The sequence below is a fragment of the Parasteatoda tepidariorum genome, chromosome 3 (genome assembly GCF_982258835.1).
Source record: "Parasteatoda tepidariorum strain Cologne lab strain chromosome 3, Ptep-v5.0, whole genome shotgun sequence".
Lineage (NCBI taxonomy): Eukaryota > Metazoa > Arthropoda > Arachnida > Araneae > Theridiidae > Parasteatoda > Parasteatoda tepidariorum.
In genome coordinates this window covers 75,519,409-75,534,915 of record NC_141757.1, presented here as the reverse complement: position 1 = coordinate 75,534,915, position 15,507 = coordinate 75,519,409, and the positions used below count along the sequence as shown (strand labels likewise).

Genomic DNA, 15,507 nt, shown 5'->3' with positions numbered 1-15,507 from the left:
AAGGAACGAAAAACATTTCTAGATCGAATTATCTTTTAAATTTCAAGCTGAAGCAAGCCAATCATTGGCGAATTTTTATTTTGAAATGAGAACAGACAAATAAGGAGTATTTCTTTACTTTCTGATGAACAAGATAAGTATCTTTAGAATATAATTCTGCAGAAAAAAGGAAGAAAAATTTGCTTTTGTATTTTTTTTCCCAGCTATTTTAGTGCTTCAACTCTTTCTTTACTCTGTTTTTTAAATTTGAAATCTATAAATATGAAGATGCAGAGTATAACAGTTTTGGTTATAATTATCATTTCGATTAATGTTATTATAATGCTTTTCTAAATTTATTGTTATGTTTTTGTCGGAGAAAATAGTAACTTCTTTAAGTCTTCAAAAATTCTTGGAATTAATCATGGAAAATCATGAATTTGAAAATCTGAAATGTAGCAGATACCCTGTGTTTAGTAATGTTATCTAAACAAAGATAAATTCTGCTTTTCAAAACATTTTCTTTTTGTCGAAATTTCTTTCAATATATTGGAGTTTGTGTCCTTTACCAATATTATTTATTAATGTTGTTTTCGACTTGTTCTACTGAAATGGGTGTTGCTCTGTTACACACATCAGTTATTTGGCCTGCCTTCTATAAATAAATCACACATACTTCAATAATTTCTGCCTTAATATTATCTTACACAGTAAAAGCACCAATAATATTTTTTTTTATATATATATAAAATGCTTTTCTTTTTTTTTCACCTCCTTATTCTTTGAAGAATAATGAGACTTGTTTCGTCTATAAAAACAGCCTTAACAATTCAGTTATTTACAAAATCACAGAATGACCAGTGGTGAAAAGAAATTCTAAAAATGCAGTTGAAATTTTTTTTTTCTGGTAAAAAGTTTTTCTCCAATTTTTCAAACGAGACTAAACTGGTTTTTAAATTATTTTTTTTGGGGGGGGGGGGTATTCTTGAAGGTTTCTACATGACTTTCTTCATTTTCCTTCTCTGTGCGGTGACTTGCTGTTTGATGATCTTCATCGATTAAAAGGCAGTCTTGTGAAACAGTGTTAATGTCTTTTCTTTCAAGAACAGTGTGAAAGCTCTTTGCTTTTAATTTGTTCTATCATTTTGTTTAATGAGCTTTTCATTAATGACTGTCTATCAAAACCTGTCTAAACACAAGCATTTACATTTTGAGATGTAAAACTGAAATTTGTAATAAACTCCAAAATGTCTAAAACTCCAAGCAGTTGATAAATAAAAGGTGCAGTTTTAAACTATACAAATCAAGGTGTTTGATTTTTAAATCATGTTTTGTCTTTTTGAAATCGCATGAATATGCAACAGAATCTTTGATTTTTTAAAATAAAGTTAACACGAGTCCCAATATTAGATTTTAAAATTGCTGAAATTCGAATCACGATTTTGGATTTTTAAATTGTGTGAGTAGGAAGCATGACGTTTGATTTTTAAATCACATAAATTTTATCACTATAGGTATTTTAAATCGTATGACTATGAATTCCCATGTGTAGTTTTAAAATCTAATTTATTTCAAAACTAGTTTGAAAATTTTGAAACGCATGAATGTGGATTGCAACGTTTGATTTTTAAATCACGATAATTTGAATCACGATGGGAAATTTTATAAATTGCAGAAACATGAAATGCAGCATGTAATTTTCAAATGACATGAATCCCAATCTCAATACTTGATTTCTTTAAATAGCGTAGAAACAAATCGCGATGTGTGATTTCAAAATCGTGTGAATACAAATTGTGAGCTGATATGTGTAAAAATAAAATATTGTATTTGTGCATACTTACACATCGCACGTGTGACTTGTCTCACAGAATTAAATTGACATTTATATTCAATTAAATCATTATATATTATTATATCATTATATATTTAAATCAGCTTAATAGGAATAGCAAAAAATACCATTTGCAAAATAAATTGTGATGCAATGAGTCGCAAATTACATAAATATTAATCGTAACTTTCAAAGGTAATTTGTATAACACTTTCAGTCCTGAGGACTGAAATCAGTTTCGAGAAAAGATCAAGTGGGGTGAAATCAATCCATCAATTAATATTTATTTCCAATTTGTTTTTGAAATTAAGTTTTTTTTAAAAAATGAGATTTATAGAAATAGGATGTATCTCAATGATGCTAAATTGAAAAATAAGTTGAGATTATAAATAAATAGCTCCAAGAAAAGAAATTGTGGTTTAATTCAAAGATTGGTGTACAAAAATGAAAGGTTAGCTGTTAGTTTTGTTTTGTTTGCTGTGAAATAAAGAAAATATATTTTTTTTAAAAAAAAGTAATCAAGTCATTGATATAATATATGGGTAATTCTCATCTAGAGTGAGCTATAAATTTTTGAAAAATTCTGCTAAATAACGCTAGACCATGTTAATTGGTCAAAAAATAAGTTCAGTCTCAAATTGTTTTAGAGTATTCCCATACACTTTACAGTGAATCAAGAACCTATTTTAACAAATCATATCTGTTTAGCTAATTGCGTTAGTATGTCATTACTCACAGATGTCGTTAATAAAATAGCATTGTCATAGGTGACAGAAACTTTTCTAAAAATTGAAAGAAAAAAAACTCATAGGGGCAGAAATTAGTGGTTTTTTGTTATTAGAAAAGAGAACTAATACCAGAATTCGAGTAAACCAAAATAAAATCACAATTTTTTTTTCATTGGGACAATCGGACATATTATATATCTTCCAAAATTCTTAACACCAAATAAATTGTCTGAAATATATTTTTAAAAAAATATTAATTGTGCAGGATTTTTTTGAATAAAAAATATTTTGAAATAAGTTTTATTTTGTTTCTCTTGCCTTCCTAAATAAAGGTAACTTTTAATGGCAGTTGAAAAATAAGGAATAATATAAATAAGGATAGTAATCATGGATATAAGCAAATAATGAATTACAGACCTAATGTATCAAAGCCTTAATTTATATTTATCATAACTATGACTAACGAATGTACTGTGATGGCACAGTAGTTTAGGCACTCAGCTGACATTGTGAAGAACCATGGTTCTATCCCTGCTTTCAGCCCACCCAGCAGTAGATCAATGGGTAAAATAAAGGCAACTTGACCACATTGCCCCAATATTGTGTACCTGAACCTACATGAACCTGTCAGCCAACAACTTATGTTTATCATATTATAATTTATCTTAAAATTAGTTTGATTGCAAATTTCCTTTTTAATGGGAAGATAAGTAATGATAAATAGCACTTTTATTTAATATGCTTTAAGTAGTTGTGTCACTTATTTAGGTAATTTTATTATGAATTTAAAGAATCAGCTATGCAAAATGAGGAAACTCATTTAAATTTGAATCCTGGCAATGACTATTAGATTCTAATCTCGATCATGGGAAGTTTTTACATTATTAGTTCAGTTTTACTTAAAATTCTGCTGCTGACAAGTACCTACTTAATTTTACAAAAAGCAAAATAAATTCCATATTTTACAAATATAGGGTTTGTACTTTCATTTTGTGTGCTGCATTTTTGACTTTAAAGTATCTTTCATCATATAGAATGCATTAAATACTGTTTACATGTATATTCTATTACTAGGCAACTACTGTCCCGTTTGCCACAAGTGCTATGAAGAGAATGACTATGAATCTGAAGTAAGTTGCTCAGCAATATTAGTTTTGCTTGCATATCCATTTTTATTACTATGCAGTATATTTTACTCTGGAGTTGTAATTACTTGACCGTCTTGTTCATTACATTTCGATACTCAACATTTTTCTTTAGTTTTTTCCTTTTCTTAAAAATAAAAAAAAGGAATTTGTAAAAACAGTATTATATGTGACTTATTAAAATGTATTTAGTGTAGTATTTTAAAAAAATTTATATAATTTATGATTATTTACTCCCTATATTTATTTTTTTCTCTATCTTTTGAAGATGGTGCAATGTTTTGACTGTCTTCGATGGGTTCATGCTGCTTGTGATAACATAAGCGGTAAGTTTATTTTATGCATTTATAAAATTAATTTTTTTATACTATTTCACTTATATACTTTAAAATTGTTTATATTCTTATATTTTCAGCTGAAGGATATGAAATTCTCTCTTGTCTTCCTGATAGTGTTGTTTACACTTGTATTAATTGTACTGATGAAGTTGTTCCAACATGGCGCAAAGCAATTAAAGAATATCTGAAGCATGGTTTAAAGAATGTTCTTAACACTCTCATGGCATCAAGATGTGCAAATCATCTAATTAATCTTGTAAATAATTTTTTTATGCATATGTTTCGATTTCAACTTTTCATAAACCTGTCATTTATAAAAAAAAAAAAAAATTTCCTCGTTTTAAATTATTTTTATGAAGTTTCTCTTTTAAAATTTATTAATTTGTTTTAAAGGAATTTCAAATTAAAAACTAGATATAAATATCACTTTTTAAAAGATAATATTAACTGTAGAAATGTTGGGCAGTAACAAATAGTTAGTATTATAGTTACATGATTGATAATTGGTAATAAAAATTAAAAAATACATTAATTATGGTAAATTATGGCATATGAAATTAAAAATTACATTAAAATAAACTTTAAAAAATTTATACTTTCAATTTTTTATCTATTTTTTTTTCCATGGCTACCTTATGCATTCGGATATATTCTGCACCCTTCCATCTATTTACAATATATTTGCCCACTTATTTTTATCTATTGAATTATTAAAGCAATATATGTGTGATATTACAATAACTTTTATTCTAGGATCAATCTTATCAAAAACGTAAAATTCCTGATTACATGATGGCTAAGCAAGCTGAATCTGTGTCGAGAGATGAGCCTTCCAATAGAAAAGAGGACGATAGAAACCCCTTTTTCATTGATGAAGTGGCTGATAGCACTGATTCAACCGACGTTAAGAGAACCATTTCTGCCATCGTGAAATCAGTTGATGATGTCTCAGCTTGTATGAAAAATATGTTGAATAAGTGTGAGGAAAGCAGTTCTTCAAAGCATCTCAATGAATGTTCTCCCACAACTGTTGATAATGTTGTCCAATCTGCTCCCAAAGAGCGATCTGAGGAGAAAAATGTGCTATTTAAAAAAAGTAATTATTGCTTAATTTTCTAAGCATTCTTGAATTCTAATTAGCACAGGGTTAGTTTTTTGACATGATAAACCTCAAAGTCTGTTTAAAACCATTAAAAGTTGTCGGAACCTAACATGAAAGTCTCAAAATAATAATGCATGTATTTTAAACTCTATTTTTTGTGTAGCCTGTGACTACGGAAGTATCTCAAGAGTTGGGTCTCTTTCTCTCTATATGTATATATAAATTTATTTATCTCTCATTTAACTGTATATTCTTTTTATTCTGTTCGTTGTGACATTTGAAATCAAGAATTTTCCCCTATAAGGATGTATTATTTTCCCTACGGGATCATTTGGTAACAGTTTTCACCAAGAAAATGTTAAAACTCACTTGAAATAAAGGGTTCTTTCTTTTTTAAGAATTACACAAAAAAATTTTCTTTTTTTTTTTTTCAATATTAATTTTGGAAGATTCCCTTCATTTATAAAATGTGAGGGTTGTAGCTGTTTTATTTGTTGTTAAGACTATCAAAAATTTGCTTAATCTGCATACAAAACAAGAGCTACTAAATTAACTGCTTTAATACATTTTGTCCTGCAATGTTTAATACTGGATTTTCTTTTTTCTTAATATTATGCAGTTTTTTTCTAATAAAATGTGTGTGCATAAGTATACACTTGATTTAGCTCTTTCATTAATTCCTTACATTTTATACTATATTATTATTGCAATAAATTGTTTTTTATTGGATTAATAAAATTTATTGGTTCCAATAAAATCTTATTTATTGAAAAATACAAACCCTTGAAACTTATAAGTTTAGTTAGAAACTTACAAGTTTCTGAGTCCTTTTTTTACCAAAAGCAAGTCTCTAAGAAAGGAATATAATTATCTATTTTAAAAAACTGCATGAAAAGTAAATATTTTATGATTAAAATATCTTTGTGCATGTATACTTAGTAATTGAATCAGAAATATTTCGACAAAGAATTAAAACCATAATTTCCAAATAGGCTTTAAAATCTGGCGATATTTTCCAAAAATAATGCAAAAAAAAATCTTTTTCATATATACTTAACATTCATAAGGCAGATTTAAATTATTTGAATAAACACTTCGCTAAGAGTATAATAAAAGAAGTATGCATGTTACTTGTATATTGAAGAATTTAAAAGCGAGCAAATGAGATCTGAAGCAATGACATAAATGCATTTTCTTCTATTAATTAGTTAATACAGGAAGAATTTTTTTTAAAAATAGTTAAATTTTGCTTTTAAGGCTAAAATCTGTTGCAGTCTACCCATTTTTTTTTACAATGGGAAGTTACACATTCCAGGGACTATATCATAATTTTTAATATGCGTTCTGTCTATGATTTTTGGCATATTTAATGCATGTAAGCGGAATCACTGCTTTTTTTGCTTAAAATATTTTCATTTCGTTATTTAGAAGCCTATTGAGGCCTGGTGGCTAAATGGTAACCCTTTACGCTCTTGTCCAATAGATCTAATTTCCTATTCTCGGATTGGGCAAGACTGGCTCAACCTTTCATCCCTTCAACGGGTCAATAAAATGAGTACTAAACATACTTGGAGTCTGAACTCTGGGGTTACGGCATTGGGCTGGTCAAGATGGACAGAGTAGGCTTAGGCTCTCTGTTCACTGTTCTATCCTAGATATTTTTATCCATAGAAAAAAGTTTGCTCGATTTATATGTAATCGAGTTAAACTAAGTCTGTATAAAGTCAATTGTTTTGCTTTTCATTAAAGATTTTGACCTGAATATGTTTTTTTTAAAAGAATTTCTGTTTATTTTTCCTTTTTTTTAAAAAAATTTATTAAATAAAATCTATTTTATTAAATAAAAAATAATTATTTTATTCATAGAAAAGAGTTCACTGGATTTATCTGTAATCAGGTTTAATCTTGATAAGGGAAAATATTCAAACATTGTAAGTATTATTCATACATAGACTTAAAATAACATTTTACTGAAATAACTCATATTTCCAAGTGTAAGCACATAATTTGTTTTATAGGCTTCTTTTTTCGAAGATGTATTGTATGTAATTGATGCCAATAGTAACATGGGTAAAAAACATAATGCCAGTGCAGCCAAAGTACTTCTAACTAAGGTAAGACAATTTTATTTTATTTATCGTGTTTGAAATGTCTTAATAGTTAATGTAAGTAATTTCCTTGTGAAATAATTTATGTTGGTTCTAACTAATTCTAACAGTATATGTGGATTTACTACCCTGGTGTTATTCTTGAAGTGTGAAGTGCTTTATAAATATTTTATCTGAAGGAATGTTGATTTCAGTATTTTAAATCAGGTTCACTTAATTAAAATATTGTAATTACGAAGTATAATAATATATTAATTACTTATACATGTAATGTATTAATTTGTATTTGTGTCGACTTATTCTATAAAATCATTTGCACTTAGTTTTAAAGTGCGTAATTTTAAAAAATGAATTTACAGCAAGGCTCCCACCGATCAAAGAGAACAGGAGAAACCTGGAATTGCCAGGGAATTTTTTTTTCAGCTCTCTGAAAAGTAGGAAATTCTCGAAAAATGTTTTTCTTTTCCTTTTTCACAAAATTTCTACATTATACCTGGAAAATAACCAGTCTTCGAGCTGTCAGTGGCAGTAATCAGTTATTGAGGTTTAATTTAAATAATTCTAACATCTATTACGATTATTTGTTGTAAAAATTACACATTTTAGTGAAACTATTCCATGTTTCCATCCTCATTCAATCATTTTTTGTTCACAAAATCTCATATTACAAATGAAAAGATCAAAGATTTCTATTGAAAAATTGCATAGTGTAGGTAAAATATGGCCTGGGTTTACATTGAAATTTTCCTGAAATACCTGGAAAAGCAAAGGGGAAAAAAGATAAAAAAATTCTGAAATTAAGTGAGAGCCCTGGTATAGGGTCTTTTATTTTGTTATATTTCCCAAAAAATAAACAATTGTTTAAATATGCTTTCAATATAGCTTTCGATATCAAAAATGATTGGGAACGAGCCTAACTCAGATTATTAATAATAATAAAAATCACAAAATTTGAAACAAACTTATCTACCAAAGTACTAATTATTATACATGGTTTCTGACATATAGCCTGAGAAACTTTTGGGCAATTCAGTCATTGTGTGAAAAGAAAACTCATTTTATAATTTTATTTTATCAAATTTTTATGGTGCTGAATTAGGGGTCATTATGCTTATTTATCATTTTGAGAAAGGTATAGTGGTTAAGTTTTTATAGTTTCACAGTCATAGATTAGTCAATTTCATCAGATTTTCTATATTATCAATTTCCATTAACAGTATCATAACTATATTATAGACGTGGTTACTTGAGTTACTTTTGCACAAAAGTGTCAAGAGGCATTTTCACTGAGTTTTCATTTTGAGATTACTTAAACCCTACTTTAAAGTTATTTTATTACAGAATTCTTGGACTCAATAATAAATTTTAAGTAAATATTAGTCTGGTATTAGTTACTAATTGATAGTGGTTATTTTTTTTTTAATGCAACAGGTCTATAAAACTTTTCTATGCATTGATTTACAAACTTTTCTTCAAAACGTGTATTCTCCCATTTTTTTTCTTTGGCTCACTACGATGCCTGTAATAGGTTACTCAAATAATACTTTTTTAATTTTTGTAGTTTTTGATGTAATCAATGTTTTGGTTATTATTTATTGTAATCAGTGGTATTATTTTAAATTTCAGCAAACAGAAAAAATATTTCCTTGGTTTAAAATTCCAACTTCAAAAGTATGGACTTCAAAAAGTGATCTTCCAGAAGGGATGCTCCCAAATGCAGTTATTCCACCTTACGTTGATCATACTTATTCTCAATATTTGGAGAGGAGAGATTATTTCCCCAAAATTAAAAATGAAGGTAACTCATATTGTAATAAAATATTAATATGTCTTCGTTGGGAATCTTTAACAATATATATAGCATATATTTCGCAGCACCTCTATGACGATAAGAGGGGAAAGTCATCAAAAGCACCTGCTTAAATGCTACAATAGCAAATCAACATTTTAATGAGTGGCCCTTAAGTAAACATGCGTAATTATGCATCTGTAAATTAAAAAATTGTGATTTTATATATATCGATAGGAATTTTTTAATTTCTAAATGTTTTAAAAATAATAAAAAATTAAATTCTTTAACAGGTCTGTGTAAGTGGGCACTGCGTATACAATTTTGGCAATACTGGAGAAAGAGTACTTAGTTTTAAAGAAATTATAATAATGAAAGTAAGACGTTTAATAAGGTATTAAAATAACAATTTAAATAATACAAATTATGTTTTGTACGAATCAATAAGCATAATTCAGAATTTCCAAATGATTTACTAAAAAAACTTGAAATATGTTAATGAATCGTTGAAACCCTGAACATAAGAAAGCCATACTTGTGTGCAAAGTTACTAATAGCTTACTAGAAAGAGGAATTTTCTTTTTTAGCTTTAAAAAAAAGAGTCATGTCTAAACTTCTCTTGAAAAAGAGAGTAAAATAATCAAAACACAAACAGTGGATGAGAAAAAGATATTTATAAATGTATGGAAATCAACTTTTTTTCACCGAAAATACATTAATGTACAGTTAAACCTCATTTTCAAAAACAAATCTGAATTTCCAGCGCATTTGCTATTGCTAATAATAGGAACAAAGACTCTTTTCTCAGTGACACTATATTTTCAGAAATATTTTTAATCTTAAAAAAAAGAAAAGAAAAAAATCTTAATTTTTAAAAAAATTTCTTGAAATCTAATTCTTAAAGAATCTGCCTGAATAGTTATGTGAACTAATTCTTAAAGGGGGATAAAAAAGAGACTGCCATGTTTAAAGAAAAGTGAAAGTTATCTGAATCATCAATTCCTATGACATATGAGAATAATTAAGAATAACTGCCCATAAGGTTTGAAAGAAATTGCTGATTGAATAAATTGATAATTATGTGGAAGTGCTGTATGGGATGATTGAGAATATAAAAAAGAGAAAATGACAAAACAAAAAAAATTCAGATAAACATAAAATCTATTGAAAAGGCAAAGATATTGACATTTCTTAAAGGAAGATACAAATTTTTAAAATGCCAAGATTATAATTATTTTGACTAAATTGTTAAAAATATTTTGTTTTGGATTTGTATATTCTGAATTTTTGATATCATGAAACTTTTAGTTTCTTCTTACGAGTTCATGATATTGAAGTTAAACTGTATACATACAAATATAGATATTATATCATTGTTTTTATTTCCAGTTAATGTTAAATGCTTATATCTCAAATAAAATATTTAATTTAAATCAAAAGTTTTGCATTTAGCTTTTGTAAACTGTAGTTGAACATTGTGAAAATTACAATTTTGAAAGAAATCAAATATTGTTTAAAAAAATTTATAATTATTAAAAAGACATAAACATTTTTAATTACAATTGCAGTAGTTCCTCAACACAACTTTGCATAAATTAACTTTTTCAACAATATTACTAGAACCTATGCAGTGGCGTACGCAGAATTTTTTCAAGGGGGGTGTTCATAATTTTCTGAAACTACTGAAAGAAATTAGAGTCTGTAATAAAGCACTATTATTTCCCTAATTTAGACAGCTAGACAATTTTGACTTTTTATTTAGACAACATTGTTTAGTTAAATTTTGATTCGATTTTTTAAGTTTAAGAACATAATGTAATATCATCTAAAAAAAGTCCAATGTCATATGGGTGGGAAGTAACACTTTGAGGGCCACTTTCACATTCATCAGATTTTGTTATGCTAGAAACGTTTTCTTCAACGGAAATATCACATTTCTGTACAACAGAAAAACTTACATTGGTACTAAATGCTGTCACCTCACTAATTTCAGGTCGCGATTTTTTTCTCAAAATAATTAAAAATTGTTAAATTCTTGAGTTTTGACATCCTAAAGATCCAAGAACAGCAAATATATATATATGTCAGGTATATATGCCGAGTTACTTCAAACTACACCATAATGTGATGATGTTGGTTATCATCAACTAATTCAATCAACCATATGATCAATAACAATAATATTTATTCTTCAATAATAACATGAGTCACATAGACTCTTAAGCAATTAGGTTCGAACCACACAGGTTCCAAGTTTTACCTAAAAACAACCAGTTTCACTTAGAAACAAACATTAATTAATGAATAACAGATTCACTCAGAATCTTAACCACTAAGGTTACCAGTTTCCTCTAGAAACAATATCAACTGACTAACTCTTCATTTTCATCGAGAAAGTTCGTTGCTTTTCGTTAAGGAGAGCGACATCTGGCGTACTAACAAAGAGGCTGTAGTCTCGTATGTTACATATATATATATATTTGCTCGAGCAGGAATGAATAACTTCAACGAACACAGTATCTCCAATGGTATTGTTACTGATTTCTTCACTAGTCGAAATAGTGGCGACGACGGGTTCGGCGATTGAATTAACTTTTTGTTGAGATAAATCAAAACAGATTTATAGACAAGCGGCAGAGATAACTCTTAATCTGACTAACTAACTCCACTGTGAACTTGAACACAAACATACGGAGTGCTTTGTATTGGATACAGTACCTCCTTATAATTTTTCACCGCATGCTACAAAATTCTCGAATCGTCTCAAGGACGACAAAACGTCTAGGATTCCAGAATCATCGCGTAAAAACTTCGCGAATGACAGCCAGTCTCACAAACTATACTGGTAGGACAGAAAGGAACCAGTCCGCAACAGTATCACGTGACGTGAATTTGGTTTTAGAAGTACAACCCTATTATAGTAAATGTTTTTTCAGTATTCTGAGAAATACTGTGAGAAAAAAAGTAGGCATTAGGCAAATAAAAATATATAGTCTTAAAAAATAATAGCTGGCATAATTTCTACTAAAATTTTTATTTTTGCCATTTTGTCTGAGCTCAAGAGGGGTGTTTATACCCCTCCCTTGCGTACGCCACTGAACCTATGCTTGTTAAGGTTGTATATGAATTAATAGTGTGGGTAAAATAATGTGTCGAGACAAGTTTGGCTCAGTTTTTAAGAACTGCGCCTCCCAAGTTCAGTAGAATTTTTTTTGTGTCTGAGCCTGTCAAGAGATTTAATATGACAGATAAAGTCTATAATTTACAACGAGGAAAACCAAATAAATGTATTATTATGATCACTCATTTATGAGATGAAAGTTCTTGGTCAATTAATCACCTTTTGGTACCCTTCACTTTCAACAGTTACAGCATAAATCTACATGGCTTTTCATTCCTTTTACAGATATTATTTGCTGCATATTTCTGCAGGGTTTTTAAAATTGATTTTTTTTCAATAGCATAATATTAAGATGTGTGAATTGTCGCATCTTGCCCACTAATTTAAAATTGCTTTAGCTCATCTTTTTTCTTGCTATAAGTTGAAAAAAAGGTTCCCAAATTTTTGAGATTATCTTTTAATAAGATTGTTCATGAAATATTGTTATGAGACCTGGTAACTTAAATAGAAATTATGCCCACAGTAACGAAAATCGGGGGAAACAACAGGAAAATTTTCTAAATGTTTGTAGCCACCTTGGCACTTGCTATATATATATCTATTTGTAGCTAATTTTTTAAAAATAGGTCAAAATTTTTTAGTAGTTAAAATTAACTAAAACTATTATAAATATAAGTAATATTCTTTAATAAATTTCATTGTTTTTTTTTTTTTTTTTTGTATTTATCCAGTTTTGCCTGATGCTAGATTCTGTGTTCTTTGTGGGTATGCTGGAGATAGTAATCCTAAAGTGAGTATAATTTTGAAATATTCTTTAAATCATCCTACTTAATTCTGTTCATGTAATAATGGATCTTTAATTTTAGAAATGTGGACGATTGTTGTACTGTGGGCAGGATGATTGGATTCATCTAAACTGTGCTATGTGGTCTGCTGAAGTGTTTCAACAACCCGATGGTTCTCTTCGTAATGTTTATCCTGCAATCTCCAGGGGAAAATTAATGGTAAAAGATCCATTTTCTAAGCTTCTCCTACTAAATTCACAGCATTTTATAAATACAGTCTATGCTCTTTAGTTATTCTTTTACATTGACTCAACAGCTGGGGTGAGCCTTGGCCTTCTCAAGAAGTTTTTTTTAAGGCTTATATGAGTGACTCTCTTTACTAAAATCCTTCCACTATAATGCTCTCTTGCTATTCAATTGATGCAATATTTTTTTAACAGCCATTAGAACATAAGCACTGAACCGTTCATTCTAATATTTTTGTTACTTTTTTTAATGACGGGCACTTGGATTTTGTCCCATTGGCCACAGAAAAGCCAGAACTCCTACTCTCTTCTCGTTACCCAGTGGGCACCTGTAGCAAAGCCGCGGCGGTGGAGCAGCATTGCCCACGTCACACAACCACAAACCCGTTTATAGGGCGGGTCACATTCTCACAAAGGAGAAAGGACATAGAGAGGGAAAGAAACATCCATGCCTTGAGCAGTATTCGAACCCGTAGCCAATGGCTCCGCAGTCAGACACGCTAACCACTCGGCCACCTGGTCGGCATCATTCTGATATAACAACTGATATTTAATCATTTGATTCGTCTAAAATTTCTTTTGATGTTGTCATACATAAAATGCGAAACTTCTTAAATCCTCTTTGGAGGAAGGAATTGTGACATGATCCTCTAAATCTTCACTTTGAAAATCAAAAGTGACATAAAGAATTCCGCATGAAGCATGGCATCCATCCATTAGTATAAAAGGATGCATTCACAATGTGTGTAGCTTTCTTTTAAAAGGGCATAATAAATTTATTGATCATACTTGTTTGGAAATTGGTTCTGTTTGATTTGATCTGTTGACTTGTTTGGAAATTTTATTCCCTCTTTTTTGCAAAATGTTGATCCTTTTGGTGATCATCCTGGTTTATCAGCCATTGACTTAAAGGTGTTACTAGTAAACGCACATTTTCATTGATTTATTTAAATGTCGCTATTTGATTTTTTGTTTAAAAAATATTAAAATTATTTTTAAAAAATTTGCATTACAAATACTGTAATGTTATCTATTTCGATGATATGTTATTTTATGACAATAGCACGAACTAAAACATGAAACTGTAAATCAAAAAATAAATAAATGGCGAATTATTTTTTTTACATTAATGCTAGTTTCGAGAACCTCTAATAAGTATTTTGTGATTTAATAGTTTAAAAAATAAATAAAAAATAACTCTTTTTGAATGTATTTGTAGCCTTGTGAATTTTGTAATCAAGTTGGAGCTACAGTAGGATGTTGTGTAAGAGGTTGCCCTGCCAATTATCATTTTTACTGTGCTCGAAAAGACGAAGCAGTTTTACAAGAAGATAAAAAGATATTCTGTGCTGTTCATAAAGATAATGTTGATGAAAGGGTAAATTACTGGTCTTTTGCATTTGACTTCATTTTGAAACATTTTTAAGTTTGAACTATTTTTGTGTTATATTTTAGAAAATAATTTGTTCTAAATTTCTTGACTTGTAATGAATTCATGATTCTGATTATTTAGGTAGTAAATGAAGATGATTTTATTACCAATGAGAAAATTTTTGTTAATCAGATCAGCATTTCTCCTAAGTGGGTTAAAAATGAGTGGGAGAATCCTATGGACAAAGATTCTTTGAAGATTAAAATTGGTAATTATGTGTCAATTATGTTATGTATATGTGTTAAAATCGGTAAATATCTGTAATTAGTAGCGTTAAATTAAATTTTGTAATATATGATTGAAAATGGTAGTTTTAGTCTAATTGGTGTGGCTATCAAACAGGGTGTGTAGCGTTTTTAAAAAGTGCTTAAAGGTGCTTATTTTCGTTTTTTAAAAGCCCTTTAAGGAGCTTATTTTAATTGGGTGTTTTTAAAAAGTGCTTAATTTTCCCTTTTTTCAAAATGAGATTTTTCCTTTACTATGTTGATTTTTGCTTCGAATTATACAAAAAGACAAAGTTCACATTGTTCTATTCAACGTTTTCATAATTAATTCAACCCCAAGCTGTTTCGGCCTATAATCTGTCTGTAGCGTATGAAAACGCCATTCGTTTTACATGATTCAAAATTTCATGCCAAACAATGCCAAAAGGTTTTTTTTTTTTTTTTTTTTTTTTTTTTTTTTTTTTTTTTTGACATGACTGTTAAAACAAGATAAAATCTTCGATTGTCAAAAACTTTCCCAACCCTCCCTAATTATGATATTTTTTAAGTGCTTAAGGGGTCACAGTACCTTTGCAATGATTTTTTAAAATAAAGGTATAATCATTCATTTTGAGGATGCTTTACATGCTCATTTAAGTTATAATCAATAATTTATCTTCAAAAAGTAATTAAACTGT

At 28.6% G+C, this 15,507-nt stretch overlaps 1 protein-coding gene across 2 annotated transcripts in view; it reads left to right on the top strand.

The window, feature by feature from the left end:
- The window catches only part of trx (histone lysine N-methyltransferase trithorax), a 98,406-nt gene that overhangs the window by 64,633 nt on the left and 18,266 nt on the right, over positions 1–15,507 (top strand). For both annotated transcript variants that reach the window (XM_043045014.3, XM_043045008.3), the window contains exons 15-25: positions 3,616–3,671; positions 3,955–4,012; positions 4,102–4,280; positions 4,778–5,120; positions 6,993–7,057; positions 7,145–7,240; positions 8,861–9,032; positions 12,876–12,934; positions 13,011–13,148; positions 14,394–14,552; positions 14,688–14,814. In XM_043045014.3, the coding sequence (XP_042900948.2) occupies positions 3,616–3,671; positions 3,955–4,012; positions 4,102–4,280; positions 4,778–5,120; positions 6,993–7,057; positions 7,145–7,240; positions 8,861–9,032; positions 12,876–12,934; positions 13,011–13,148; positions 14,394–14,552; positions 14,688–14,814 (1,452 nt within the window). The remainder of the gene's footprint in view (positions 1–3,615; positions 3,672–3,954; positions 4,013–4,101; positions 4,281–4,777; positions 5,121–6,992; positions 7,058–7,144; positions 7,241–8,860; positions 9,033–12,875; positions 12,935–13,010; positions 13,149–14,393; positions 14,553–14,687; positions 14,815–15,507) is intronic.